Consider the following 27,987-nt stretch of genomic DNA (forward strand, 5'->3'; position numbering starts at 1 on the left):
CTGAATATGTTTATGAAAAGGCCTGTCAAATTTCAATACATTTATCAAAACTTAAATTCAAATTTAAGACATTTTGAGATTCTTGAGAATTTCTCTTGCACTGTTTTTTTAAAAGAACTGTTAACACCGTGTAAAAACTGCTGCCGTCAAATGAATAAAGGAGACGGTGGGACAGTGATGGTACATCTGGAAATTATGAATAAATCATAGCATATTTCTCCAAATGCATGACTCTCAAACGACATGTTAATATATGTAATACTGAACCCCCCTCCCCCAAAATAATTGTATTTGTCAATATCATGGATTTCATATGAAAATGTAAGGAAAGTTTTCAAACTCTCAGACAAACAGGACTCTACCAAAGCCACAGGCCCCGCTCCAGTTATTACTTAAAGAAACAGCTTTCCAGGCCAGGATTAAGCCTAAGCCTGGACTAAAAAAGAACTTCAATGGATGTTCAGTGACTTTAGAGAGTATGGAGAAAACCACCTGACAAAATGTAATAATATTCTAGTTTCCCACAGTGAAAATACACTGCGCATATGGAAATGATTCTGGACTAGATCTCGAGATTAGATGCATCTGACTGAATGCTATATCCTTTCATACTCTTTATATGGGACTATGGTTTATACATGCCAAGACATGAACATTTTTTAAAACAACTGCCCACAGGACATCTCAGCATGTTCGAAAGAAAACACTAACTGCACAGTTCTGGACTGGACAACTTGAAATTCTGTTCTGTGACAAGAAAGTAACACTGGAACAAGTTAAAAGGTTTTATTAGTCATTGCTCTCTAAACAATGTGTATTCAACACTTAAAAAAAATCTATGCTGTACACTGTGAGCATATATTCTCATTGAGGTAAAATGTCTCTACTTCTCTGTACAAAATATCACAAAAATAAATACAGTGAATGTGTATCTGAAAGCACATTGTATATTCCTCGTTGACTATCCACTTCTAAGTCCTTTACTATATCTGAAATGCAAGAGCAAATTTCAAGTACATTGCTACATTAACTTTTCCTTTTACAAAGTTTAGCACATCAACAGCAAAGTTAGCAGGCACAATTATACAACGACAGGCATCAAACTCCTTTTGCTATTAAGTGCACTGGTTACCACTAGGTTTGACACCTCATGCTTTGTGTCTTTCCATGGAACCACACTATAAAACTGTCAGGTGTGTACACTTTCTGGAGAAAAAAAAAAACAGTACTGAACTTTTACAGAGGTGGTATCCTGCATATCACCGGGATGGTACCCACAAGGGTATGTTCTAAGTTTCTTGTGTAAAATATGTAAGATTAGTATATTATAACATTTGTTTACAGGTATCTTGTTAAAATTTTGAGTATGATGCAAATTTTTCAAAGATGCAGGACATTTTCACTCTTCATCAGCTGTGCATGCGAAGTGCACAAAGTATTTCATGATTATACTACTTCTACATGTATTGCACTGTAGTACATCTCAATTACTCCCTCAAATCTTCATATATTTATATGTTTCCTCCAGTAACATGACATTTCAAAGCAGGTAGAATGAAGCCTAGATCATGTATCTTCTGAGACATTTGAAGTCACCCACTAGATCATTTTAAACACATCACTGGACAGCACAACACCCTTGGTGGAGAATTCCAACTGCCCAGTTGTGTTATGTTAGACACCTGCAATGCCTAGAACCATGCTGTGTAATTTAGGGTTGTCATCTTGCGTTATGTAAAGGTAAATAAATGCACGCTTCCCCTGGAAGAAAATAAAAATTACCTTAAAACCACTGTACCTTAAAGACAAAAAAGTACCTACGCAGTTTTTCCTCAGTGTTGACACAATCCATTTCATTTGGCCATCTAGAAACATTCTGAATCACACAAGCCATTCTAAAAATTCACATCACTGACAATACGTTGCCCCTTCAGTCATAGTAATCCCTGTGGTGTTTTCAGACAGAAACATATGATTAAGGCAAACCCATTGTTTGGGAAGAAATGACACTGTGACATGAAATGTATACCTTCACTATGCAGTTTCCCAAGCAAAGAGCCTAGCACAAACTCTCCAGGTCCATGAACATACACCGATGCCCTGGAGATAGTTAAGAGTCCTGAAATGATTGGTGGATGGAACATAAGAGGAAATGATCACAATCCTCTTAAGTCTTTTAATCCTGGTGTTGAATAATGTGAGACTTGTTGAAGTAAAAACGTGCTTTGAAAAGCACCATCAGTGGGGTGCTATGGTCCTCAGTGAGAAGGCTTTGTACCTTGAATATACTGCAGATATACTGGAAGTGTGCGATGAGGCCAGTCATGATAAGAAAGTCCTACTTTAAAAACACTCTACAATGCTGTTACTTTCCTGCATGCATTTTGGTCAGTCGTGCAGCTTTAGTGCAGGCCTCTCTGGTGCCCTCTAAAGGCCCGATGGCTAAGTGCTACTTCACTACAGCTCCTACAGTGGATTGATAGAGTTTTCTTTCCAGGACAAGCCAGACTCCTCACACCCACTAATGACCAGATAACAGAAGCACAGTTTTCAAACCTGTGTTACCTGCAAACAGACAACCACACAAACACACACAAGAGAATTCAGAAAGAACTAGGAACACAAATTCAGAACAGTGGCTTCTGTTATATTTTTAAAAATCAAAATGTAGTTTTCTGAATACAGCTATTCTTCTAATGTTTGGGAGGGTACTTTTAGAATGACTACATACCCACTGAATGGCTAAATAAATAAAAACACATCCCGTCCAGATTAATATTTACCCTATTCAGTCCCTTGTTTTGTGTTGCCCTCAGTGTAATCCAAGTATAAATAGGGGTTGATAAAAAGCATTAATATGTGGGTTGTGGCTCAGCAGGAGCCGACCTAAAGTCTCCAAACATTCAGAAAAAGGCGTGACTGTAAAACAGACTCACCTCTCTCTCACTGGTAATGTGGGCTGTGTATTAAGGAAGGAGAGCTGTTGCTCCAGACTGCACACACGAAAGGCCAGGTAACATGACGACATAATCAGCAGTATAATCCTGTAGGGATAAAACACAAATGTACTCACAGTAATAAACACGCTAGCATTCTCATGTTGAGCTTAATTGCAACATATAGAATTCCACACAAAACCTAACCTAAAAGATTTATTATAAATATTACATTTAAAAACATGAACGAAACAGAGAAAAACTAAGTATAAAATATAAAGTCTTTTAAAACCAATTCCTAAATGACATTTAATAATAGTATTTAAAAAACACACACACACACCAGATTGGCCAAAAGAGGCAAAACACATTTAATCATTTATAAAAACAGTAAAACGACTATTTATTAAAGCGTAAAGTACTAATATTCACTAACACTCTGACAGTAAACAGAGCAGTGATACATACAGAATGATGAAGAATTTGAGAAGCTGGTACTCCATGTGTCCAAGGTCAGGCACTGGTTCATTGAGCAGAATTTTCTCAGTCTCCAGATGCCCCTCTAAACAACACAAAACAACACAAAACAACACAGACCACAAACTGAAACAATGAACCTGAGAAATTTACTTCTTTGTTCTTTATTATAAATTACCTGATATTTGATCTCCACTTTTGGAAAACTATAAAATCTTGATAATCAATTTATTGCACTCTTAAATATAAAGGTGCTTCAAAAGGTTCTTTGAACGATGCCATAGAAAAAAACACTTTTGGCTCCATAAAGGACCATTTATTGGTTTAAGAAATGCATGTGTGGAGAACCTTTTAAAGGTTTAAAAATCCATCACTTGGTCTTGCGTTACTTTACCAATTTAAACATATCAGCAAAAGTGTTTTTTTCTGTGGCATTGCTCAAATAACCTTTTGTAGCACATTTATTTTTGCGAGTGTATGAATTAATTATCTGACATACAACTTTTTCAGTTTTTATCATCTTTTCTGTATATATTTCTGGAATCTTGATACTTTTAATTTACAACTTCCTAGGGTTTTCTTATTATTTGAGTCTGAAGAATTCACACAGGATGACAACTGTTGATATTCTAAGTGAACTAAATATATTAATAGAGAACATAACTCTGCATTTTTAGGCACAATAATTGTTTATTTGCTCTATGGTTGGACATTGAAAAAAATGTATCACATTTACTTTTTACTCTTCCAAAATGGATGTCTGTAGTTAAAGGTCTGGTTACTGAATGACACTTTTGAAGACGTTAGTAATATTTCCACCTACTTCTCCTGAACATATAAAAAGTAGTCATCAGTTTCAGTAGGATTATCTTGGAAAGGGAGTGTAAATGCTCAGGTGAGGCCTTACACTGAAACAAGATCCCTAAGACAAAATAAAGAGAATAAGCCTTCAAGTTTTCATGGTATTTTTGCTGTATATTTCAAATAGTCCTATTTCATAATCTCTATGACAAAAACAATGCTCCCTTCAGGATTAGCGCCCTTTAATGCTAGCCTTAATACTCTGAATAAATATTTGAATCGGGATCTGTTTGCTTTTATACTGGAAAACAAACTATTGTGAAACTGTTTAGCACGTGAACCAGATACAGGACTGATTATATAAAAAGAAATGATGCTGTAAAATGGTGAAAAGGACCCTGTACACAGTAGCCCTCAAATAATCAATCAGTTTTAGAACCGCAGCAGCACATTCAGCTGTAACTGTTTGCTTATCTAATAGATCATTGAGCTGTGGCTTCGACTGCATGCAAACATTTGCCGCAAATAAGAGCAGAATACAATTCTCACCATGAGTCTAACCAAGCATGGGAGTCCTGCACATACTTGAGAGAGCACATCAAACCCCAGGCTCTTGCATACAGCCCACTGAACTAGTGAATGTCATACCTTCCAGTGGTGCATCACTGGTGAAAGGAGCGTCTCCTGTACTGAGGCTGCTGGTGGAGTTCCCCAAGAGATCAGGCAGAGAGGACGAAACAGAAGGGACTGATGGCTTCCTGCGCCACTTTAACACGGGTGGGTAATCACTGGCCACTGGGAACTCATCCTGAGAACAACAAAGAAGGATGAATATGCTAGGCCATTGATGCATTGGCTTACTATATATATATATCCAACGTATGACATTATGTATTTACATTTATAATTAAATTTAGCATTTTTAATCATGTTGCTGGACAGTGAGTGTAGAAGTATTAATGCATTTGTGTGTGTGTGTGTGTGTGTGTGCATCTAACTACAGCTATGGCTGGTTCAGTCAATATTCACTGCCAACACATCAAGCAAACAGACACAGCTGAACCCAGACTGAGTCAACAGTGTTGTGTAAAGTGTAGCAGGATGTTCTATAAATACACGCTGGAAACAGACTGTAGTTGTGTGACTGTGTGAAAGGAGCAGACTGTATTTTTCTGAATGTATTCAAGCTCATTAGCTACATTAGGGTTTCTTACAGTGGACAGTGAACCAGGCTCCTCCAGATACTGCTTCAGACTCAGACTCTTCTTCCCATTCACCTGTAGAGCAACATTACATTATAGTGACACGCTTCAAATATTAATTCATCTTAACAGCACTGTGACTCTGCAGACTCCAAGAAAATAAGTGAATTGATAATATTGAGCTGTTTATTTTAAGCAGAAATTACTACATATAAGCAACTATATGTGATTTATTTGTGGAGCTGTGCATATATGCATTTGTTTTACCTGCAGATGGGTACAGATTCTCCTGAGGACGTCATAGACACTGTCCCGAGACAAGAGTGAAACAAAAACATACTGTGGAAACAAAGTAAAAGACGTTAAAGACCACAACCTCCCTTAGCAAATCGTCCAGTGCTGGGGGTCCCAAACTAGAGGTCCAGAAATATTTTATTCATTTATTTTAAAAACTGCAAGAATTGTGACAAAGGTTTAAAAGTCATAAATTATGTGGCCACTGACCTAAAACATAAGTATTCAACGCTAATATTGCTTCTGAAATGAGCCGAATTAAAAGAGATTTTGTCTGTCTTTGCTACAGTATTCGCCTCTACACTTCTGGTGAGACTTTACGTCAGATGTTGGAACATTTCTCTGAGCTTAGATGGCATTCAGCCACAAAAAATTTCTGGATCATATGATGCTCCATCATTCAAGAACATGCAGTTCCACTGCTCTACAGCTCTGTGTGGTTCCAGGCCCTCCACTAGTATCTATGAGTACAAACTAGTCATGTGCATATGTTTGAAATTACATAGTTATTTGCTTTTTTAAACGTTTTTACAGAGCACATATTATAGCACAATTATTACATTTAATGAAGTTAAACATTTTTGGGGGAGGGGGACATTAGATATTGTCTGTATATGTTTATAGGTGTTATTTTTACTCCAAATTGATAAAATATAGCAAATAAATATGCAATAATGCCCTACAATTTGCAGAAAAATGCCATGTTTATGTTCATTCCCTGTAGAGAATATGATCATTTATTAATGAATTTATTTATTCAAAGTTTACAAACAACTTTATATCATTGTATTATTCACCACCTTCTGACTGGTGTCTGTAGTGATGGCCAGCCCATTAGGGACCAGTCCAGCTGTTTTGTGTTTCTTCACAAGACGAACAGAAACCACAGGAATGGCCACCTGGAACAGAGAGTGACAGAGAAAGAAATAGATTCAGAGCTTGTTAACCCATTTGTTTAAAAATTACTTTCTTAAAATATTCCCATTTACTGCTGAAATGCACCTGTTCAGTCAGACCTTTGTGCTGAGTGAAAACAAACAGATAAAAACAAACAAACAAATAATTGCCTACTCCAGCAAACGAGTAAATAATCAGTGAGAGCCACAGGGCAGTAGTTTAGGGTGCACTGAGTCTAAAGTCGACTCTCTGTCAAAACAAGCAGCATTTAATTAGATCATTCAATTCAAATCATATTTCTCAGTCTAAATAACAATCAGAACAATAACAGCCCATCTCTGTTAACTGATACCTGCACTGTATAGTATTGTGTGAAAGTGGAGCAGAAACACTATCCTACCAAGTACAACGAGTCTCTGTGTTTCCGCTGCATCGCCTGAGATCAAACCTGCCTAGAATTTTTATATGAAAGTGCATGCTTTCCTGGAAAATGTCCCATTAAAGTAGAAGTATGTTGTCATGTTCCGGAAAGGTAAAGGTCTAACCTTGATGTCCTTGCCAAACAGGTTAGCGTAGAAGCAGAGCCAGTTGCGTGAGATGTAGAGTCGTCCCTGCAGCAGGATGTCCCTCAGGAGAGCGCATGAATACACTGAGGGAAAGTGAAACAGTTTCACTTTGTACCATAGTAATAAATTTCTAATTAAGAACTTCCCAACAGCAGAGCCAAGACCAGCCAGTCTGCCCAGACGTACAAACAACGTAAATTTATATTTAAGAGCAATAGATAAAGATAAATACACATACTACAGCGGTCATATACAAAATCTTACAACTCCTTTTTTTTCTCCCACATACATTACATTTAAGATTCATTTCACCATTCCACCATTCATTTCAGATATATAATCATTTATTACGCAAAAACACAATTCAGTTTTAAAGTCAGTGAAATCCCACAACATTAAAATTTGTAAAGTTAATAAGAGATGTTACTCCAGGTATATTTGAAGCACTGTTTTTGACCATTTATCATTAAATCTTTACACAATGCAAGAAAAAACTATTGTGTATAAATGATATAAAACATTTTTTAATGTTGATAAATGCAGATACATTTTTTGAAGAGTGAATATATATGCAGTAAGCATAACACATGCAAGACAGCTATCAATCTATATGACAGAATAAAGGATATGACTTTGTACCTTTCATAAGGATCTCCTCTTTGGGGACATTCTGGAAGAGTTTGTGGTAGTGAGAGTTGTACTTGCTGACAGTCTGTGAAGAGAGTGGCGTTGACAGGGTCAGAGACCTGGCACTGGCTTTGCCTTGCTGACCTGACACAGTCTGCACCCTTCTAGGAAAACGCAGCTTTTGGACCAGACTAGGCATCCTCCCTATGTACTGTAACTAAGCACCACATTTATACATCCACTGAATTTGACTAGATCAACACCCACTCATTATCAGTATGCCCTGAAGAAACTCCACTGCACACACTGATATAAAAGATAACGTCATCTAATCTGAGCATTAAGGGATAAATTGATTTATTTTCAATTTCAGCACAGATTACAAATGTATTTCATTTTCTGAATGAATATAAGTACACATCATCCACAGAGAACACACTTTTCTTTTGCAAAATAATGTACTTATTTGCTGTACTTAACATATTGGGAGCAGCGGAAAAGTTCAAATGTGGACTGTGCAAGAATTATCACACATTTTGGGGCAGTCACCCAGACAGGGATTAAGCCTAGTCCTAGTCCAAGGCTTAGTCCCTGTCTGGGAAACCACCCCATAATGTTTTATTTTTCCCAAAACATTAAACCCATTAAATAAATTGGAACCTCGTACAAACATTTGCATTTTACCTGATTTGCATCAACTTGCAAATAATCTTGTACCTCACTTCACTTAGAAAATCATTAAAACATTTTTTACTTTGAGTGTGTACATATTTACATGTAACTATATAGCAGAATTGTGCAAATACTGAAATTAAAATAATAATAATAAAAAGATCATACCTTCATTTATAAAAATGGCTTTTGTATGATTCCAGTGGGTGTCATTTAAGACTAAAGCTTCTTAGAGTAACACCCAGTCACCACTATTTCTAACAACACTATTTTCCTCTTGTTGGTCCTGATATAAAAACCACTTCATCACTGAACTACATTCGACTACAACAATTTACTCTCCATCCTTCTCTCTCTCATTCGAGTCATAAACCTTGTCCAAATTCCTTTACTATCAGCAGCTCTCAGGCTCGAGACTCCACTGGAAACTTAAATTGAGATTTCCAGCTGATAAAAAGCTCCTCTTCTTAATGGTTAACCACATGATTGCATTAACAGCGTGTGTGAAACACTCAGTTGCTGAAAGGCCCATTGGTGCAAGACAGGAAACTTAGGTAGAGGATAGGAACTTGAACTCAGTGCTGATAATAAACAGTTAACTATCTCAGCACTGAAAGACATAATCAGGCACAGAATCCATGGTAGAAATGTAGTAAAAACATAGGGGCTCAATTTCAAATGTGTGTTGAAATGTTGGCATATTTTTACTCACATAGTAGCCCTCATGCTGTACATTTAATCATATATTTTCATCTCCTATATTTATTGACCATAACTACACCCAATATTTCCCAATTCCAGAAACTACCAGGGACTAGTGTTATAGAGTTTAACATGCTTGGAGGAGAACACTGAAAGGGCCATTGTCTGAATATGAAATGTTAGCCAACATCAGATTGAGCAATGGCAAATCCCATCCAAGTTTAAGACCAACTTTGACCTCTTCTGTATCTGCCCTTTTTAAATCCTGTCTAGTGTTCTGTTGTTGTGTCCTTCATTATTGGCCTGACAACAAAATTATTTTCCTATTATATACAAGTTATACTGAGAAGTGAAAATAAAGGTCACATGACTTGACTTGGTTATGAAAAGATACAGATAAGCTCAGGTTAAAATTTATTTAAGTTACACTGGTGGACCTTGTACATTGATGAACAGAAATGTAGCTATTCATCAAAAGTATACTTTCAGAGTAAAGCTGTGAGTAACCGTGAAACAAAGAAGTAGTTAAATAAGAGGTTTGTAAAACATGAGGTATTTCCTGATGGCAAGTAGACGTTTTGACATATATTATGACAACACATCATTTCTTCCTGATTTTGTTCTACTGAACTTATTTAAAAGCAAGTTTGTGGTTGCCAGCTGAATGCAACAACAGGAAATACTCTGTACTGGGGAAAGTAGTGGACGTTGCAGAGTATTACACAGTCATACAGGTCAGAGAAAGAGATACACTCACTGATCCCCGGTAGCACTTTTTCACATCTTCATAGGACAGATCATCTATCAGCTGCAACCTAAAATACAAAGACCAAAACCAATTAGATCTCCACACACACACACACACACACAATCAATAGAGTGAAAAAAAAGAATCGGTTTTTTGTGTTTCATAAACATCCCTGAGCTTTAAAAAACAAAACAAAACAAAAAACAGGACAGATACTCAGATACCAAATACAACTAGCAGACAGTAAATAAAGCAAGTATTAGGAAATGGCTGAGTCTCCAACAATCCCTGCATGGGTAAAGACAGCACAGAAAATCAATGGCGAGGACATGCTGGTTTTTTCATGGACAAAAAAAATGTTTCTTGAGTAGGTACTTCATTTAAATCATTTATGTCATCTCCCTCTGTACCAAGATCAGTGTAACTGGACCCCAGATTGGAGGTGTGGAAGAACCCTCCCTTCTTAAAATATTCCATGTATGGCCAGGTATGAATCAAATTTGTGGAAGACTTCTATGATTTCAAACAACAATGATGGACATAAAAGAGGTTGATGTTAAAAATGTAATGATATATGTAATCTATAATACCCATATAGATTTAATACAGCCCAAATCATATCTCAATAAATGATTTGCACTGCATCATGTTTAAATGTATATAATATTGTGATTACATCCCTTCTATGGCATCATGAGATTATATTACCATTATAAGATAACAAGCCTTATAAAGCCTGCTTCCAAACATAAATACCTGTCTATATGCTCTCTGAAGAAAAATATTCAGGAAGGGACAGTATGTAAATCTCCTGTTTGTGTGGTTTATTTACATTTCAGGACAAAGAAGCCTCTCACCTTTTAGAAACATTTTGCAAAGTCAAACATTCAAATGAGTGCAAAATGAGTTTTACACATACACAACCACACAGAGTCTCTTTTGAGCTTCCTACAAGCCACATTTACCTCTAACCACACACACATAGCCTACTATTGTATATGACTGACCTTCCTAGAACATATATAAAAATGGGGTAAATTAAATATGGTATATAATAATGTGGTATACTTAAAAAAATACATTAATCAAATTAGAATGACTCTCATTTATATTAGCACATAGCACTACATTCCACACTCTAGAAATCACATTACAGCTGCAATGAAACAAGGGCTCAAGTAAAATTAAATTCAACATTTAAAAAAAAGAAAAACAAAAAAAGGCAATATAAACACAAAGGTTTCAGCTAAAAAAATACTATATCTTCAAAAACTACAGTGGAACAATGATGTTTGAATGATGCTTCTATTTTTTAGAACTTTAATGTGTAAAATCAATCACAAATTCTCAAAATAAAGTTCAAAAGTCTAGAGGTGTGAGCAGTACATATTAGAGGCTGAACTAAAATGGAGTAAAAAGTATGTTCACTCCCTCACAAGTAAGTTCTAATCATGTGAAAACTGATCCATCCAAATGTTACTTGAATACAAGCGATTTTGTAACAAGCAACAACCCATTTCTTGTCCCTCGCATGTGTTTTAGGCCTAAGCATACTCAGAACAGTCATCTGAACTATAAATTGGACAGACAACACAGCTGCACTTTCTAGGAAAGCTCAGAGCAGACTTCATCTTCTGAGGAGGTACGTGGAGTCTACAGGACACTCTTGAGGGACTTTCTGGACTCTGTGGTGGTTTCAGCCGCCTTTTCTGGAGTGGCCTGTGGGGCAGCAGCATCTCCACGGCTGACAGAAAAAGACACAGCAAGCTGATCAAGAAGTCCAGCTCTGTCCTGGGCTGCACTCTCCACCCAGTTGATGTGGAGGGAGAGAGGAGAATGATGACCAAGTCAACATCTATGTTGAAGAACATTTCATGCATCACACTCTGACAGTACGGAGCAGCTCCTTTAGCATAGTAGAGATAACACAGGTCTTTCCTTCCTGCTGCTGTCAGACTCTATAACATAGTCTGCCCCCAGTAGACCACACACACACACACACACCAAATATGAGAATACACCTATGTGCAATATCCCTGCTCATAGTTTACTTCAATGTGTACAAGCTGTGAAATTGATGATTTCCATTGTGAAAGGCACTATATAAAAAATGTGCCTGACTGATTGAATGTCTACTCCTGATAATCCTGTCCTATCTTATCTTATCTTAGGTGACCCTTTACTTCCTGTTTCATGTAATAGCTTTCTGTTATGTAGCTGTAAGAAGCAATAAATGCTTCATATGCCCTGCTTCTTAGATGTTCCTATCACCAACACTGTGAACACACTCTGAGGGTTTATAACTCAGATCACTCACTTCAAACCACTCTGAATAAGTTTGTAGTATGTTTTTACACATTTTCTTAAATGCTCTTATAACTCAGTGGTTGAAATATAAAAATCCATTCAAAGTGCACTGATGCGTAATAGTCGACTGTAGAGAAACAAACAGATTAGACAGATTCAGGGGGTCACTATGTCTGCGCCAAAAACACAGGCAGTTTATTTACTATCCACATTGACCAATGATCCAAGTTTTATTTATAGAATGTTGGGAAGTGAAATGTTATCAATAAGCCATGTTGATATAATATGGAAATCTGAGAAATCAGAACACTGTTTTCTGTGTTTCACAACTCTACATCATGAACTGGTTAAAAGAAAACCATATTTTAGACCAAAACTTTATCAGGAGCCAATATCTCAGACATCAACCAACATATTTATAACCACTTCACGTAATAACTTTCTTTGAGGAGCATGAGGACATCTGATTCCTATCATTACCTTCAACTCCACTCTGTCAGTTTCTCTAGAAGAGAACTGTTTCACAATAAAACCGATCAAAATTGCTTTTACATCTCAAAAATTTAATAGCACATGGAATTTTGAAAAATCTGTGGAATTTCCCTTTGGCGACAGATATTGTCTTCTCCTGGTCAAAGACTTATTTTGTCGTGACATGCAAATCTAACCCTGGTGTGCAAACTAATGGTGCATGCTGAGGAAAACTTTCAGCAGAGGTGAACTAACCCTATAAACCCTGCTTCTCCATGCCTGCAGCCAGTGCAAATAACTTCTCCACAAACATCATTTGTGGCCAGAGACCATTAGCATAAAGAGGGTAAAGGCCTAGCCTGAAAAACAGCCTCCACTCTGGAGGCCCACAAAAGAGACACAGTGCTCAATTACTTTTGTTGTTCTGCAGTGACCCAAGACCACTTCACAAAGCTCAGTTCCCACACAGTTCTCTTCAGGAGCTGAGAGCTGTAGCTAAAACATTGCTCTTAAAACTGCTCTCTCAGCTTCACTCAAAACCATAACCTTAACGTAAACATTTTTAAATCGATTTTCTACTGTATTTTAACAGGAATTGGGAACATTTGGGTAAGAAACCTGTCATTTAAATATATTTGATTAATGGTTTTGGCACATATATTGGCATGCACATTTTATGCAGAATTCTTAATAAAATGTGGGGAAAATGCTGTTCAACCATCAAGCCTTATGAGAACATGAACATAGAACATGGCTTCCTATGAGGCAAAATCCACAGAAAAGTCATGGAAAGTGAGAAGGCTATTAGAAGGATAAAAATACGCACAACGAATGCATCACTTCTTAGACCTGTGCATGCAATTCATGTGTAAAATCATTTTAACTCAAAGTAACTTGAATATATAAATATTAATAATACTAACATTTGTATGCACAGCAGCTCATTAACAAACCCACACTCCTCCACTCCTATAAAAATGCACACGTCTTATTTAATTTGACTATTTCTTTATTATCTCTATATCTATCTGTATATGTCTGAGTGTGTCTGGCTGTATGATTACTTCTTTTTACATATTTCAGCTGCTGGACGCTGATATATATGTGTGTGTGTGTGTGTGTGTGTGAAAAATATAAAGGACTTTTTAACAGGGACGGAAATAACAGACACGTTGATGCCTATTCCCACTCCAGCAAATTCCACAGCTGATAATTACATGACCCTGCTCATTACTTGACCATTCATGACCTTCCCCACTGGTGTTTGTTATACTCTGGTGTTACTGTGCTTGAGGCACATAACGATTTAACATCTCTCCCACGTTTGTTTCTGCACTTACACAAATATATTAAAAATATCTCAGTGCTTTTGTGGATATCAAAAAAATGGCTAACTTTGATATGTAGACATTGGGCAACCCCATGGTTCCTGTCACCACTGCTGTAAACTGTTTACATTCCAATGACTGAAATATGTAGATTTTTCTTTACGTTCCTGGTATGCATGTACGCTCACCAACCTTTCAAGGTTTAATGAAACGAAAATGAAAGGAGACCTGCTCAAACCATCTTTCATTTTCATCTTTCAAACATCATTCAAATATCATTGATTAATTTCACATTTAATTGTGACAGATAAAATGAGAAATGTGTCAAACGTGTCAAAGAGAGAGAGAGAGAGAGAGAGAGAGAGAGAGAATGTTAGACAGGTGCACTGTCCAGTTTTAGATATTCACTTATAGTACATTTATTATTTGTCTGGAGGCAGGAGAGCAAATGTGTGTATATACTATTTACATCATAACGTGTTATATTCTTCCTAATATGTGATAAGTGTTTTAGTGAGAAATGTGTGTGTGTGTGTGTTGTCAACTGCATTGTAAACAGGCTGCTCTGTACCAGAGCGCTCCCATGGCACTCCCTAAGACTCAGTAATAGAAAAATACAGAGGCTCCACTGGGAAGAGAAGACTGTCCTTATCAACAGCTGCTTAATTAAGACTGCCTTCAAAGAGAGGAGCAAATTAGCAATTCATTACTGAAAGACAGAGGTTTTCTTAGTTTAAGACAGCCTTCTGAATGTGGGGAAATATCTAGTGAAGCATGTGGTGCATTAAGCACATTTCATTGGAGGATGGATGAGTTTGGTTTATCCAGGGCTGGCATTTGACTGACAGAAGAGAGAGTGGTGAGGCCATGTTCTTTTCTATTTGGGTCTCATGTATGTCATAATAACCCAGCAATCTCCAGTGTGACACAGTAAGTTATTACAAAGAGGGTGGGGGTGCCCTACCCTCCTCCAGTTTCTGCAGTGCTGAGTATAGCAATAACCCAACAGGTGAATTGTGAATCTGGTAAATTCAGGAAAAACAGATGCGACACATTCGTGTTTTGCCTTTCGTTAGTGTAGGGAGATGTTTTAGTAAAATTGAGTACACTTTACTGTGTAAAAAAGTTGACTATGGCACATTCGTTTTAGCCATGAAGCTCCAAAGCTCATTCTAAGTCAAAGGTCAAAGTAGAGGAGCCAGTTGAGGTGGTTTGGGCATCTGGTCCGGGTGCCTCATAGAGGTCTCCCAGTTGAGGTGTTTCGGGCATGTCCAATGCCTCTTTATTCCCCTGGAAGTGCTGAAAGAAGTGGCTAGGGACTAAGAGGTCTGGGTATTTTTACACAGACTGTTTTCCACAAGACCCAGACCCAGATAAGTGGTAGATAATGGATGATAAAGTTCATAAAGTCAACATTGCGCTATCATGTAGGTTGATTTATCCCTCAATCTGGCAACCTGCATGAGCTTGGCGAGGGGAAAGTGGAGGGGGGTCTGACCACTCTCCCTACTGTTTAGATTCTGTATTGCAGTTCCCATTTTAAACACTTGCTGTCAGTAATACAGATTGCGCTTTTAAAATCTAAGGACTAATGTTATAGAAAGTGATACAATTTGTGAGATTCTGGGCATACTTTAATCACATAGGTTTATCAAACAGAGATCTGAAGCACAGACTCTTTGACTTGGGACGTGTCCTGCGAGGTGCTACTTGTACCTCTGGCACCTCAACACCATCTGAGCACTTTGGCAGGAAATAAAGCTTCAAAACAGAGAGCAAGCCTCAGCCCAGAACGTGTCATGTGAACATTTTCTTCTGTAATGAAAATTCCTCTTAAAAAAAATCAGTGGATCAGTGGGTGGGTGCCATTTTGTATTTTATGTTTATAATTTTTATATATTATATGGCATTTTTCAAAATCTAGGTGCTTTTTTCTTATACATTTTGCCTTTTTGTATATATTCAAATAAACCAACTAAGATAATTTCACTAATTTTCTTGATTATTCCATTGTAAAATAATAGTTGCAGCCCTAATTTATATATTTTCAGGATTTTTTCTAAATTTTTTTTCAAAAGTGATTTGACATGTATGTCCTAAAATGAAGATCCAGTTCCAGAAGTCATGGTTCAGTACTGATGGAGAGAGAATATGTGTTTTGAGTCAGACTCCCCCTCCTCTGTGCTGTTATACAACCAGTGCTGCACAGCTCTAAACGTGAGGAGCGAGCACGTGCAAGAAGCTGCTGCAGCGCTTTCACTTGCTTTCTCTCTCTCTCTCTGTAACCCTTATACTCTACAATGCCCTGCTCTATTAGTGCTAAGCCAGGAGGGAGAGAAGTGCCAGTATGCTGAAAGTCAGAGGAAATAAAGAAGCATATTTAATATTATTGCAGCTAATGTAATAATATTAAATAGTTTATTAACATAGATGTTTATATATATACACACATAACCATTCCAGTCCTCAGATCTCATTTTGGGATCTCATATAATGGAATCTGAAAAATGATTTCAAATCACCTGACTGCATCGTATAGTTACAATGGCTCACGACACCATAGGTGGTCCCATGCTCCCATCCCTCTTTCTCTGAAAGCTGTCTTTGTGTTTGTGAGCCAAGACAGAGCAAGCATGGCTCTCTCCATCTAATGAATAGCTTTTTTCCTCTCTATTGTCTCAAACTGTACACCCCCATCCCAAACATGTCCATCCATGACAGCCTCTCTGTTTCAGTTGTTCTCTCTCACACTCAAGCTCTTGCCAAGCGTACCAACACAAAATTAACAGGTCAAACAGGATTGCAGAAATTATTTACACTGTGATGCAATAACTATGTGATCATACAATATTTTGTCTGCTGTTACAAATGCTTAGTAAAGCATGGTCATTATCTTCTGATAAAGTGCAGCACTGCCTTCATGACAGGTTCCATTCTTTAGGGAAATTTCATTTAAATTAGTCAAAGAAATCTGCCGGGATATTTTTTCAGACTAGTTCAGGCTTTGACTTTGGTTGCATTTACTGCTTTTCACCATGCATTCCCAAATGTATTGAGTGATGTTGTAGTCTATGCCCTGGAGATGGATGGTGGTTTATTTGGAGATCATCAGCATTCCTTGGCTTGATTTGCCAATATCAGCAACAGCTTCTTGACAGCTACATTACCCTTCAGACATATGGTAAACAAATGTATTCCACAGTGGAAAGATGAAGAGAAACACCTGTGGATTTTTTCAGATATGGAGCCAGAATTGAGATAGATTTTCCCTGGCTTCTCAAACATGAAATATTTAGGTTTTTGGTGGTCTACCAGGTCTTGCTATGGTGCCCTATCTTTATAATATTCATTCATTCACTTTACTTCTGTGACAACTTCATTCTGCTCAGGGTCACAATGGGTTCAGGTCCAACCTGAGTTAATTGTGTGCAACCAGGAACAGACTTTGGACAGGATGCCACTTGTTTTCTTCACATCTTTTAATATTTTGTTTTAATTGGGGTTGAAAAGATCTGAGTCACTGGGACTGGTGGTACTGAGCATGTATTAACGGTGCCAATGGGGCTAGGTACAGCCTTAGTCACCATGGAGGCCAGTGTGGATTTATGGTTGTCGATAGTAAAGTGTAAGGTAGGACTGTAAAGCTGGCTTGTATGGGGGTGGGTCTGGGACGCGAGGGGAAGGGAACATGTTTCAGGCCTCAAATTCAAAATGAGTGCATATTTGCAAAAAAACAATAAAGTTTATCGGTTTGAACATTAAATATATTGACTTTGAAGTGTATTCAAATGAATATAAGTTGAAAAGGATTTGCAAATTATCATGTTCTGTTTTTATTTATGTTTTATACAACATCCCAACTTCATGGGAATTGGGGTTGTACTTAATGGATTATTTGGCTGGAAAATAAATAAATAAGTACTTTCTTACTACTGTTTATACAGAATGCAATTACTATTCATTAAAGAAATCTGAATTACTGCATTGTGTGATTTTTATATTGTATCACTTTAAAATTCACCTGTTTGTAATCTAAACATAATAACTAAATGTGGACACGACTCTATAAAACTAAAATCACGAGGCAGTCTGGAAAACATTGGCTAAAATTTGCCAGAGTTAAGCAAAAGCACAGTGATGTCAAAAAGATTTTGAAAAATAAAGGCATGCGGGTGCTGAAAAATCCTCTAAGCTCAAAAATCCGTCATAAAGCCACTTGTCTCCATGTGACTACACCTGAAATAATTTTCCATGCCCTTTACTGGAAAACAAACTAATGCAATGTGTAATTAAATATGCTGCCAGTAAAGCAAGACACATATACTTTACATAAATGGCACAACAGGTAGGGTCACTGTCACACAGCTCCAGGGTCCTGGGGTTGTGGGTTCAAGCTCAGCTCTGGGTGACTGTTTGTGAGGAGTTTGGTGTGTTCTCCAACAGATCAAACAATGTCCTAAAACATTAGTAGATGACTATATGCAAGATCACTAGATAAGCCCTTATGAAACCAGCTGGTGTGGTTGAATGTGTTCCCTGTTCACATTATGCATCCATGGCCCTAACCTTTTCTGTAAAACCAGTCAGTGAGGTGCAAGCTCAGGCCTGTAGGGGTGAAGAAGCAGCATGAACGAGTTTCTGGAATGACGTACAAGAACATACAAGCTCTTTCAGCTAATCTGATCATTTGACGAAGAGGAACAGTCAGGTTATGATTAGTGAGTGAGGGAGAGGGTTTGTGTGTGTGTATATCTGTGTTTGTGGTGTGTGTGTGTGTGTGTGTGTGTGTGTGCGTGTGTGTGCGCGCGTTGTGTTTGCATGTCTCACATGATGGCTTGTCTGAAGTGTGGGGGGAAGTGGGGGTCATCCTCTTTTTGGTGGTCATTGATCTCAGGGGTGGTGAGCAGGCCCATTTCATCACTCTGATCCAACAGTTCCGTCGTCATCCTCAACCTGTGAGAATTAACAAGAAAACGTGGCTGTGTCATTACAATAAGTTACTTTTCTCCAAAGAATCCTCATTTATCTTAAACATTTAATTTACATGTTAAGGAAAATATGTTCTTTTAAGCTTCTGTGCCCAGCACTTCGTTGGGGGGGTTCGGGGTTGCACAATGACTTATAGGACTTTAACTAGTAGGGACTTTAACATTTCACTGTACAACTGTATTCTTTAATACGTCAGTTTTTAAAAGCCTGTGTGGCACTTTACTTGATCTTTATAAAAGCAAATAAAAAAAAAACACTTAAAAACCTGCTGTAACGTCTGTTGCCGTCGGTCTTACCATCTGTTAATGAAACTTGCAAAGATCATGAAACATTTAAACACAATGTAAAACGCAGCTGGTGTTTTCAGATGGTGTAGAAAAAATAATAAAGTACCTCAGGGCAAAACTATGACAAATGGAAAAGATATAAATGATGTAAGGAGATACAAAAACACTGTGTAATATGCACAGCTGTCCCTGTTGGTCTTCCACCTTATCATTTCCAATTTTCACTCCTGTGCTAGCTAGCCTCACCCTGTTAACAGGCTCTGGCAGAGTAATTAGCATTAGGCTAATAACAGAGACTCTAGAGTGAATACTCAAATCATGAGGCACAAATACCTAACACTCCTGCCTCAGTGCTGATATCTTATCAGAGACAACCTGCACTTACACATTTCTCAGAACACTTAGCTCTCCCAGAGGAAGAACTGGCATAACACCAATAAAATAATTTGAGTTTGAGAAGCAAGGGCACATAGGGAACACTTGATGACCAAATATTTTTATACATTTCTGTTGCAAATTAATTTAAAATATGTTCTGTTAGACCACAGTCAATGGAAAGCATTTAAAAACACTTATTTTTATATGGCAATGTTGTTTGTAATTATTTAAACAGGAATAGACAGAAAACTGTACACTTAAGTAAACAAGCTAATTAGAACTAGATTTCTTAATTGGTTATGCTTGATTTAGCATGTACTTCTGTTTGTAAAATTGACTTTTTTAAAAGTCTGAATATTTTAATAAATGTTATCATGGGTTTAAGGCTCACGATTTCCTCCAGGGGCTGGAGGTTTGAAGCTGAACAGAGACGTTACTCACACATGGCTCAGCCACTGATAACAGCTTCCCAACTAACTGCCATCTGTAAGATGGACGCTGACAGAGACACCGTGCTGTAATGCTGAAGAAGCTGATAACAAGGCCTAAATATAGAGGTGTGAATGTCATCCAATGCAGGCAGGCAGACACTCTGTGATTTCAATGCAAATATAGAGTTACAAAGGAAAACCTAATCACCATTTCACTCAGTAACTATATAAAGTCAACAGAAAAGCCATTATATCAAATTTGGGAACAAACTGTGCACATAATAACAGAAACTAAACAGGATTCACACCATAGCCAAATCAAATATTTTCTATGTTTTCTGCAGAAGACAATTTATTTATCCTAGATGTATATTCACTATATGTTTGTCTTATATTTACAATTTGCCAGTGAGAAAATCGGTTGGAGTTTACAGTTTACTTATAACAATCCTATTTAATTTTATAGACATCAGTACGTAATACAGTGTCAGAAACCAAATATACAAATCTATGTGAATCTATTTAACCACTATATTAAAAGCAGTTTGCACTAACTTAACTTGTGGTTATAAACTACAACTGCTTGTTAGCTACGTTAGCCTTGTAGCACCAAAGCAAAAGAAGCCAATTTTAGGCCCGTAGCGGTTACTCAGTAGTTTACCCACTAATTAGAATATTCTAGATACAAATCTTCTACATTTATAGACAAACTCTCCAAGTAAAAACTAAAACTGAGTAATGTTTTACAGAATTATGCAAACCTTTTACAAAATTATGTAAATGATCACGTAATGCTTGTTTGAATAGCTTGCTCAAAAGCTCCAGGGAAAGAGGCAAACTTCAGACACCAAACATGTCCTTGCTGATCTACTACATTTGAAGCAAAAAGTGTGAATTTGATGATTTTTTTTATGATATGTCATTTTAATGTTGTTTTAAAGCCAAAGGCATTATGACCACAACTTCTACTTCAAGCACAGAGTGACAGAGCTCTTCTGGTTGCTAATTTCGTAGCCTAGCTCCTAAACGTCAAGAACTTCTGAAGAGTGCATCTCTTACAAAACTGTGCTGTTCTCCTGCTGTCCAAACACATGGGCTGCACTGAGAGAATGTGACTGTTTTTCTGGAACGCATGCACGGCATGGACTGATACTCCAGGGAAAGCCCGAAGTAACTCAGAGGAGCTGGCACACTGCTCAGAGATGTGATCAGAATAGAGATAGATGAGGAATGGTTTGCCACAAACAGTGCCAGCACTAAAAACAGGACATTCATGTTCAGAATCTGGCCATTGACTAGAAGAGAAAGGTGGGACGAGGGTGGAATACAGCCATGGTGCTGAATGCTTCAACTTAACAAAAAATAAAAGAAGACAACAGAACTAAGTGAACAACATAAATTTATTTTTAAAATCAGGGTTTTTAGGAGCTACACCATAGAAGAAAATTTTTTTGTGTCCTGATCAAGTTTCCAGTTTGTGGCAATACATACACTCTTGGCCATGTGTTAATAGATACTTTATACTTGCTCAAAGACAAAGTGCCAGGAATAATTTTTTTGCTCGACTTAACAAATCAATTGGTGCAAACCCATTGAAACTCTTTCTTTGAATCATCGCCAGCCATATCCTGGGAGAAGCTTTCTTTATGATTACCAAAATAACTTTCTGGCAAATTCCCAATGTACAGAAGTGCAGTCTCTGGGGACTCAACAAAAATTTATTCACTAAATTTGTAAACTGTTTAATGAATGCATATATTTTTGTGATATTAGGAAAGGAGAACTGGTTCTTTGGACACTCCACAACATGGAACAGTGCCTTGTTTTCAAGCAAACACAAGGTTTATCCAGAGATTTGCAAATAGCTTGAGAACCTGGAATATAGAACAATAAGGGTACTTTGGTTTATTGACTCTTCTATTGCATTTCTACATTTTGCATTATAGATTCATATTAAAGAACAAACTACAAACCTGCCATGTCTAAAATGTTGTATTACTCCATACTAAACATTATAATCCTACCTACCTCTGACACGTACTTATTTACTAAAACAAAGTTGCGATGAATATAAAAGGAAGAAACTACAAGATGTTAAAAAAAGAGGCACACAACAACAGGATAATCTAATTCTCATGCATGGCAGCTCTAGTGATCTCCCACTACAGACCAGTGGACAACAGAGACAAAGGCCAGTCAATGTTTCCATGGAGTCCATTCAACGGTAGGTAGATGCACTACAGCAGGAGACTCAGTGTGCTTAATAGAAAGAGCAAGGAAGCTTAATGAAGGTGCTGCTGTTAAAGAAAATGGCTCTGGAGTTACTTTATTGTTTTCCAGAAAAGCATAGCATAACATAGCATTTCTATTAATAGACTAGGCCAACATGACCAGTGATAAAATACACCATGTTAAAAACTGTGAAGAAAAGTTCATTTACTATTAGTGTTTACTAATTATGCTTACTAATGCTTCTATTATTAGAAGCATAGGGCATTCTGCACTTAGAAATCTTAGAAATAACCAGTACGTCCAACATATTAAAGTTTTAATTCATTCATTGTCTGTAACCGTTATCCAGTTCAGGGTGGCGGTGGGTCCAGAGCCTACCTGGAATCATTGGGTGCATGGCGGGAATACACCCTGGAGGGGGCGCCAGTCCTTCACAGGGCAACACACACACACACACACACACACACACACACACACACCTATGGACACTTTTGAGTCGCCAATCCACCTACCAACGTGTGTTTTTGGACTGTGGGAGGAAACCGGAGCACCCGGAGGAAACCCATGCCGTCACAGGGAGACATATTAAAGTAAAACATCAAAATTTAAATTAAGTGGCCAGAGCAATACTTTAGAGTTTTACAAAGAAACCCTATGTCCAGGAACCATGACAGGCCCAAATGATTCCCAAAGCAGGAATCCTGGTCACAAGAGTATTAAAATATATTTATGAAAGAAACTGTGATTTAAAATCCACAAATACACTATGTGCCCAAAAGTTAATAGACAGGCACTATTCAGTAATTCAGACACTTTTTTGTAGAAACTAACATCAAATTATGCTCTCACAGCTTGCATCGTCCACATAGCATTGTATGAAACAAAACAGGACACACTGGAAAAATGAACATGAGTTGCAGAGCACTATGCTTAATGTAAAGTGTGTGCTAGAAGTGTAAGAAGAACTCCAGCATGGGCGGTGTAGAAGTGTCTTGTGTTTTCCAGAATGTATGAGCTGGTGTGTCTTTTATCATCCAGAACTAATGGCCTAACATCAGAACCTGACCTCAGTAATATGCCCATGGCTGAATGTCATCAAATCCTCACGTAAACTAAATCAAGTGTAAAGCCTTCACAGACGAGCAGAAGCTGTTACAGCAGCAAAGCTAGAGAGAGACATTACCTGTTAATATCCTCATGTCATAAGAAATGCTGGAGGAACAAATTCCACAAAAGTTAGGTTACACAGTGTATCTTGAAAAACTACTGCATAAAACTATTGTTTATATGATTTTGGAATAAAAACAGCATGGCTTTTTAGATAAGTACATAGTACACACCCATAAAGACCATCTGTCTGAATGACTATCATCCAGTGGACCTCATATTAAGTGCTAGACAGGTTACTGGGCTAAAGCATTGTTTTAAGTTGAGGACTTCACACTTCATTGGACACATGAAACTTTGCTTGCAGAAATGAAGAGAAGGAATAAATGAGCTTGTGTCAGAATAATACTTTGGCACTGAAGCTTATTAAAACAAAACAAGTTAATCTGAACGACAAAACCAAAAATGTGCAAATTAATAATAAGCACTGATGGTGTACAGTGGACATGAGCAACTGATATGACAAAATAACTGTGTTGGTAAAGGTATGAGAACTTTTTTTTTTAAGTATTTGTATTTTTATAGAAGCATTTATATATAATAACACTTTTACATTCCATTCATTACATTTCAAGGTAATTATATTCATGTTTGCTCCAACACTTTCTACATGTGTAGTACAGTAGTATAGTGTGGGGTATCTTTAAAATGACGTAGCTTGGAGTGTTCTAATACTATTACATAAAGGAGTCATTAAAGCACAAGAACCTTTACACTTCACCAAGAAAAACAAAAAAGATAACTTCCTAGTTACCTAGAAGTCTAGTAATATTACAAATTATCCCTTAATATTCTTGTTATCTTCAGTAATATTTTACAAATGCTATCTGTAACGCACAGGAGTGGTGTACTTTGTCCACCACTACAAATCATTAACATCTGATAATAAAAATTCTCATGAAAATAACAGCAATAATGGCTTTAAGGACAAACACAGAGATGTCAGACGATTACATGTCATTCACTGGCTATAAATGGGAAAGATGTACAGAGGCACCACAATCTGAAATTGATAAGAAGATATTAATCAAAGTTTGGCAATCTCTAGCAAATCCTTAATTTGACATGCAGATGGATGGCACTACTCCCTCTATCTACTGCCCCGCCCACTGCCCTTCCCATATTTATTCAAAGTGAGATGTTCTTTGAAGGATGTGTAGTGGTGACAGTCCATAGATAAGTGCGGCTGAAATGCAAAAATAGAATGCAGCAGCAGAAGGAGTGTTTATGATGTCAGGTCTGTTTTCAGCTCACATTTTATAACATTAAATTATGTGTGTTTAGGTGGTGATAGATCAATATAATTTTACTGGTTATGAGCTACACAACTTTTATGAGGTCTTGGACAGATGTTAGATGATTAATACAACCCCAGCTTATCCCAAAGGTATGAAAATAGTGCTGGGGGGCTTTATACACCTCTAGAAGACACTTGGCACGAGGTGAGCTCAGGCTAACATGCAGCAGCTCCAGTGTCCAGAGTGTCCCAAATGTTTATATGGAGGATTTACTCATTGTGAAAGCATAGTTAAAGAACTTTTTAGCTTCAGGCGCACCTTAAAGTAGCAATCACATTCTGACATAACATGCATATGATTCTTCCTCGTACTTTTAATGTGAAGGTTTGACATTTCTCATAACAATCCATAACCAGCACTGGCTTTTCAGGTCAGTTTAGAATATCTGCTATACATGCTCAAATGTGACTATGTGAATTAACTGTTTCCTGTTCCAATACTCAAACAAACACACACATTCTGCATAGCTAGCCTCAGTCAACACAACAAGGCAAAAAAATGGTTAGACTTTGGAAGAAACCCACAGGAAAAAATATGCAAACACAAGTAAATTGATCTGCTCTGACCACATTCTGTGCTAATACACACATGGAAATTATCCTATATCACCTTCTTTTACATACATAGAAAGGACAGACTACCAGGTCTCCAGGAATCTGTAGAGGACCATTATTAAGAGGTCTAAACACTATTGCATTCCGCAGAGAAGTGCCATCAACTCCTAATGTCCTATTGTGCTAGCAGGCCAGAAAGAGAGAGATACCAGAGAGAGGCGAGGAACTTCAATGGGTCACTTGTTTTGTGTCCTTGGATGATCTCTATTTTCCAGTGTGACAGAGGCAAGGAAAAAAAAAAGCACCTCTACCCCAGATGGCCCAACATTTCTCAACATTCCCCAGATGGTCTGAGTCAAATAAACAACACATTTAAGATAATATGAACCCTGCACAAAAGGTGGCAGATCATGGAGCAGTCTGAGGAGCTAAAAAAAGAAACAGTGCCTCAAACTCTTCTACAAAATACAAAAAGTTTAACTGTGTCCTTTCAGCTGTTTGTCAAGATGTTAAACATGATACATGGTACTTGTGCCGCCTTCTTTTTCTGGCTCGGCTTACAGTCCGTCCATCCCAGTCAAGCACTGGGCATGTTTGTTCTCTAATCTAGTATATATTAGGCTTTGGTGATAAAGAATAAGAGTAGGTATCCATATAAAACATTGTTGTACTATCTTATTACAAGGTACAACCTTTGCAGTTGTTGGGACAATGTAGTAGATTACACTGCTGCCCTTAACACAGTGGTGTAGGGCCTAATTCAAAACTCACACCAGACCATCTGGGGGCACAGCTTTCTCAAAGCTGTGTCTGCAGCTCTGTAAACATTTGAGAGTCATATGCTAACATTTGCAGAGGCGTTAGTCAACACACTCCTACAAAACTGAACTTGTACACTAGGTGGCAGTATCCAAACCAGACCGTAGAAAAGAGCAACAAAGAAGAAATCTGCACTCTGCTAATAATACAAGACTAGTACAAGATTAAGATTGATTTGGTTTCATGACGAGCCTTCAACACTACTGCTTTGTCTCAATACAGGGGCTCCAGGCCTTGATGGATTCTGTCTATGAAGACATGTCCTTCAAAGACTGGAGAGACAGTCTGTTCTATAGCGGATTTCCTGTTCGCGTCACTAGCCGGTACACAATGAATCTTGGGATACGTTAGCTGGTGATGGATTTCCCTGTTAGATCTTGTGTTGCCCTAGAAATGAAGGATGCAAATAAAGGAGCTTTCAAAATGGGAAAGCCTAGTCACACTTCTGTGACACAACCAGTCTTTCAAAGCAGCTTCAGAAGTATGCATCCCCTGAAATGATGCACACCTTGCCCGAACACCAATTAACACTTACTTGACGCACAGCTTCACAGAGCCGCAGGTTGGATGTTTGCACGTCAGCAAGAAGAATTGCCATGCTATGCTTACAGTAACATGAACAAAAGAATAAACCAGTGTTCACACTAAATTAGCCTACTTCATTAACAAGAATACAAATATTAGGCTGCCAGATGCCATAAGTGTAAATATGTAACGTTACCTTCAGTAATAATGGTAGTAATCAACTCTGGAGACATTCCCATATTAGTACTGTCTTATACTTTATTGGAACAGTACAAAAAAAAAAAGAAGTAAATTACAAATAATAATAATAATATAAATTCTGAAATACAACAACATCTCAGTGACATTAGCAACTGTAGCCTCTCTCAGGTATATCCTACTACAGCCTACCCTTCCCAGACCGTTCTCTAGGCTGAGGTAGTGAGGTATCACTTACAGCTCAGTTACAGCTGGAATATTCTTAAACATCTCCTACATTCTGGAACAGCATTCAACGACATAAAAATGCAAGGTCAATGTGTTCTGAAATACAGATTAAGGATATGTTTGAGGCTGGCAAGCGCTTAGAAGTGTGAAATCTCATTCACATTCTGTTGATTCAAAGAAGAGTGTTTTTCACGGTTAAAGGCACGAGTACTGACATGAAATCAGAACGCGCATAAACACATATGTCTTACTGCTGTCACTAACAGTGTTAACTATTAGTTAATACTCACTCACCTTGAGCTAAGACGAGCACGTCATTCCCCGGCGGTGGATGTTGTCACGAGTCGTGAAAAATCAGAGCTGTAATGTGAGAGAGGGATCCGGCTGAGTGTATTTACCACGCTCAGTTGGTGCTGTGTGGAGCTTAGTATCTCTCTTACTCACACACACACTCACACACTCACACATACACACACGCCAGCCGCTCTCCTCCTCTACACTTGTTGCTCTACATATTAACCGAATAAAAGGAGGGGATTCTTTCTCTAAACCCGCCTCCTGCATTAGGATTGGCTCCCTGCCTTCCACCTTCTGCGTTGTGATTGGCTTATACTCGAATCACTCAAACACTCCGTAGGACTAGAGTAATCATTGGACCAGAGTGAATACTACCCCCATTGCTGCGCGTAGGACGAGATTCCGAGCCAATAGGAGCTCAGGGACGGGGTCTCTCAGAAAACGAGTGTTGGGGGAAAATTTGTATTTACACTAGCGTCTCCTTTCCAGGCGATATCCAGACTCAGCAGATGTGGGTTGCATCCAGGGATACGTACTTGATTGTACCGTCTGAAAA

General features: G+C 37.8%; 1 protein-coding gene across 3 annotated transcripts; it reads right to left on the bottom strand.

Annotated features, from left to right (window-relative positions):
* Window positions 1-752: 752 nt before the first annotated feature.
* On the bottom strand, window positions 753-27,977 carry LOC136693820 (GRAM domain-containing protein 2A). 3 transcript variants are annotated; one of them, XM_066667004.1, is made up of 13 exons: window positions 27,902-27,977; window positions 27,429-27,494; window positions 18,856-18,981; window positions 9,932-9,989; window positions 7,813-7,885; window positions 7,153-7,256; window positions 6,511-6,609; window positions 5,684-5,755; window positions 5,429-5,491; window positions 4,863-5,022; window positions 3,405-3,498; window positions 2,937-3,044; window positions 753-2,565 (listed from the first exon to the last, which is right to left on the bottom strand). In XM_066667004.1, exons 3-13 carry the CDS (start codon window positions 18,972-18,974, stop codon window positions 2,562-2,564), a joined length of 954 nt encoding a protein of 317 aa, XP_066523101.1. In that variant the 5' UTR covers window positions 18,975-18,981; window positions 27,429-27,494; window positions 27,902-27,977; the 3' UTR covers window positions 753-2,561. The 3 variants fall into 3 exon arrangements, with proteins under 3 accessions (XP_066523101.1, XP_066523099.1, XP_066523100.1); XM_066667002.1 differs by lacking the exon at window positions 27,902-27,977 and having other exon boundaries at window positions 27,429-27,604; XM_066667003.1 differs by lacking the exons at window positions 753-2,565; window positions 27,902-27,977 and having other exon boundaries at window positions 2,933-3,044; window positions 27,429-27,604.
* Window positions 27,978-27,987: the final 10 nt, after the last annotated feature.

This window comes from Hoplias malabaricus, chromosome 4 (genome assembly GCF_029633855.1).
Source record: "Hoplias malabaricus isolate fHopMal1 chromosome 4, fHopMal1.hap1, whole genome shotgun sequence".
Taxonomy (NCBI): Eukaryota; Metazoa; Chordata; class Actinopteri; order Characiformes; family Erythrinidae; genus Hoplias; species Hoplias malabaricus.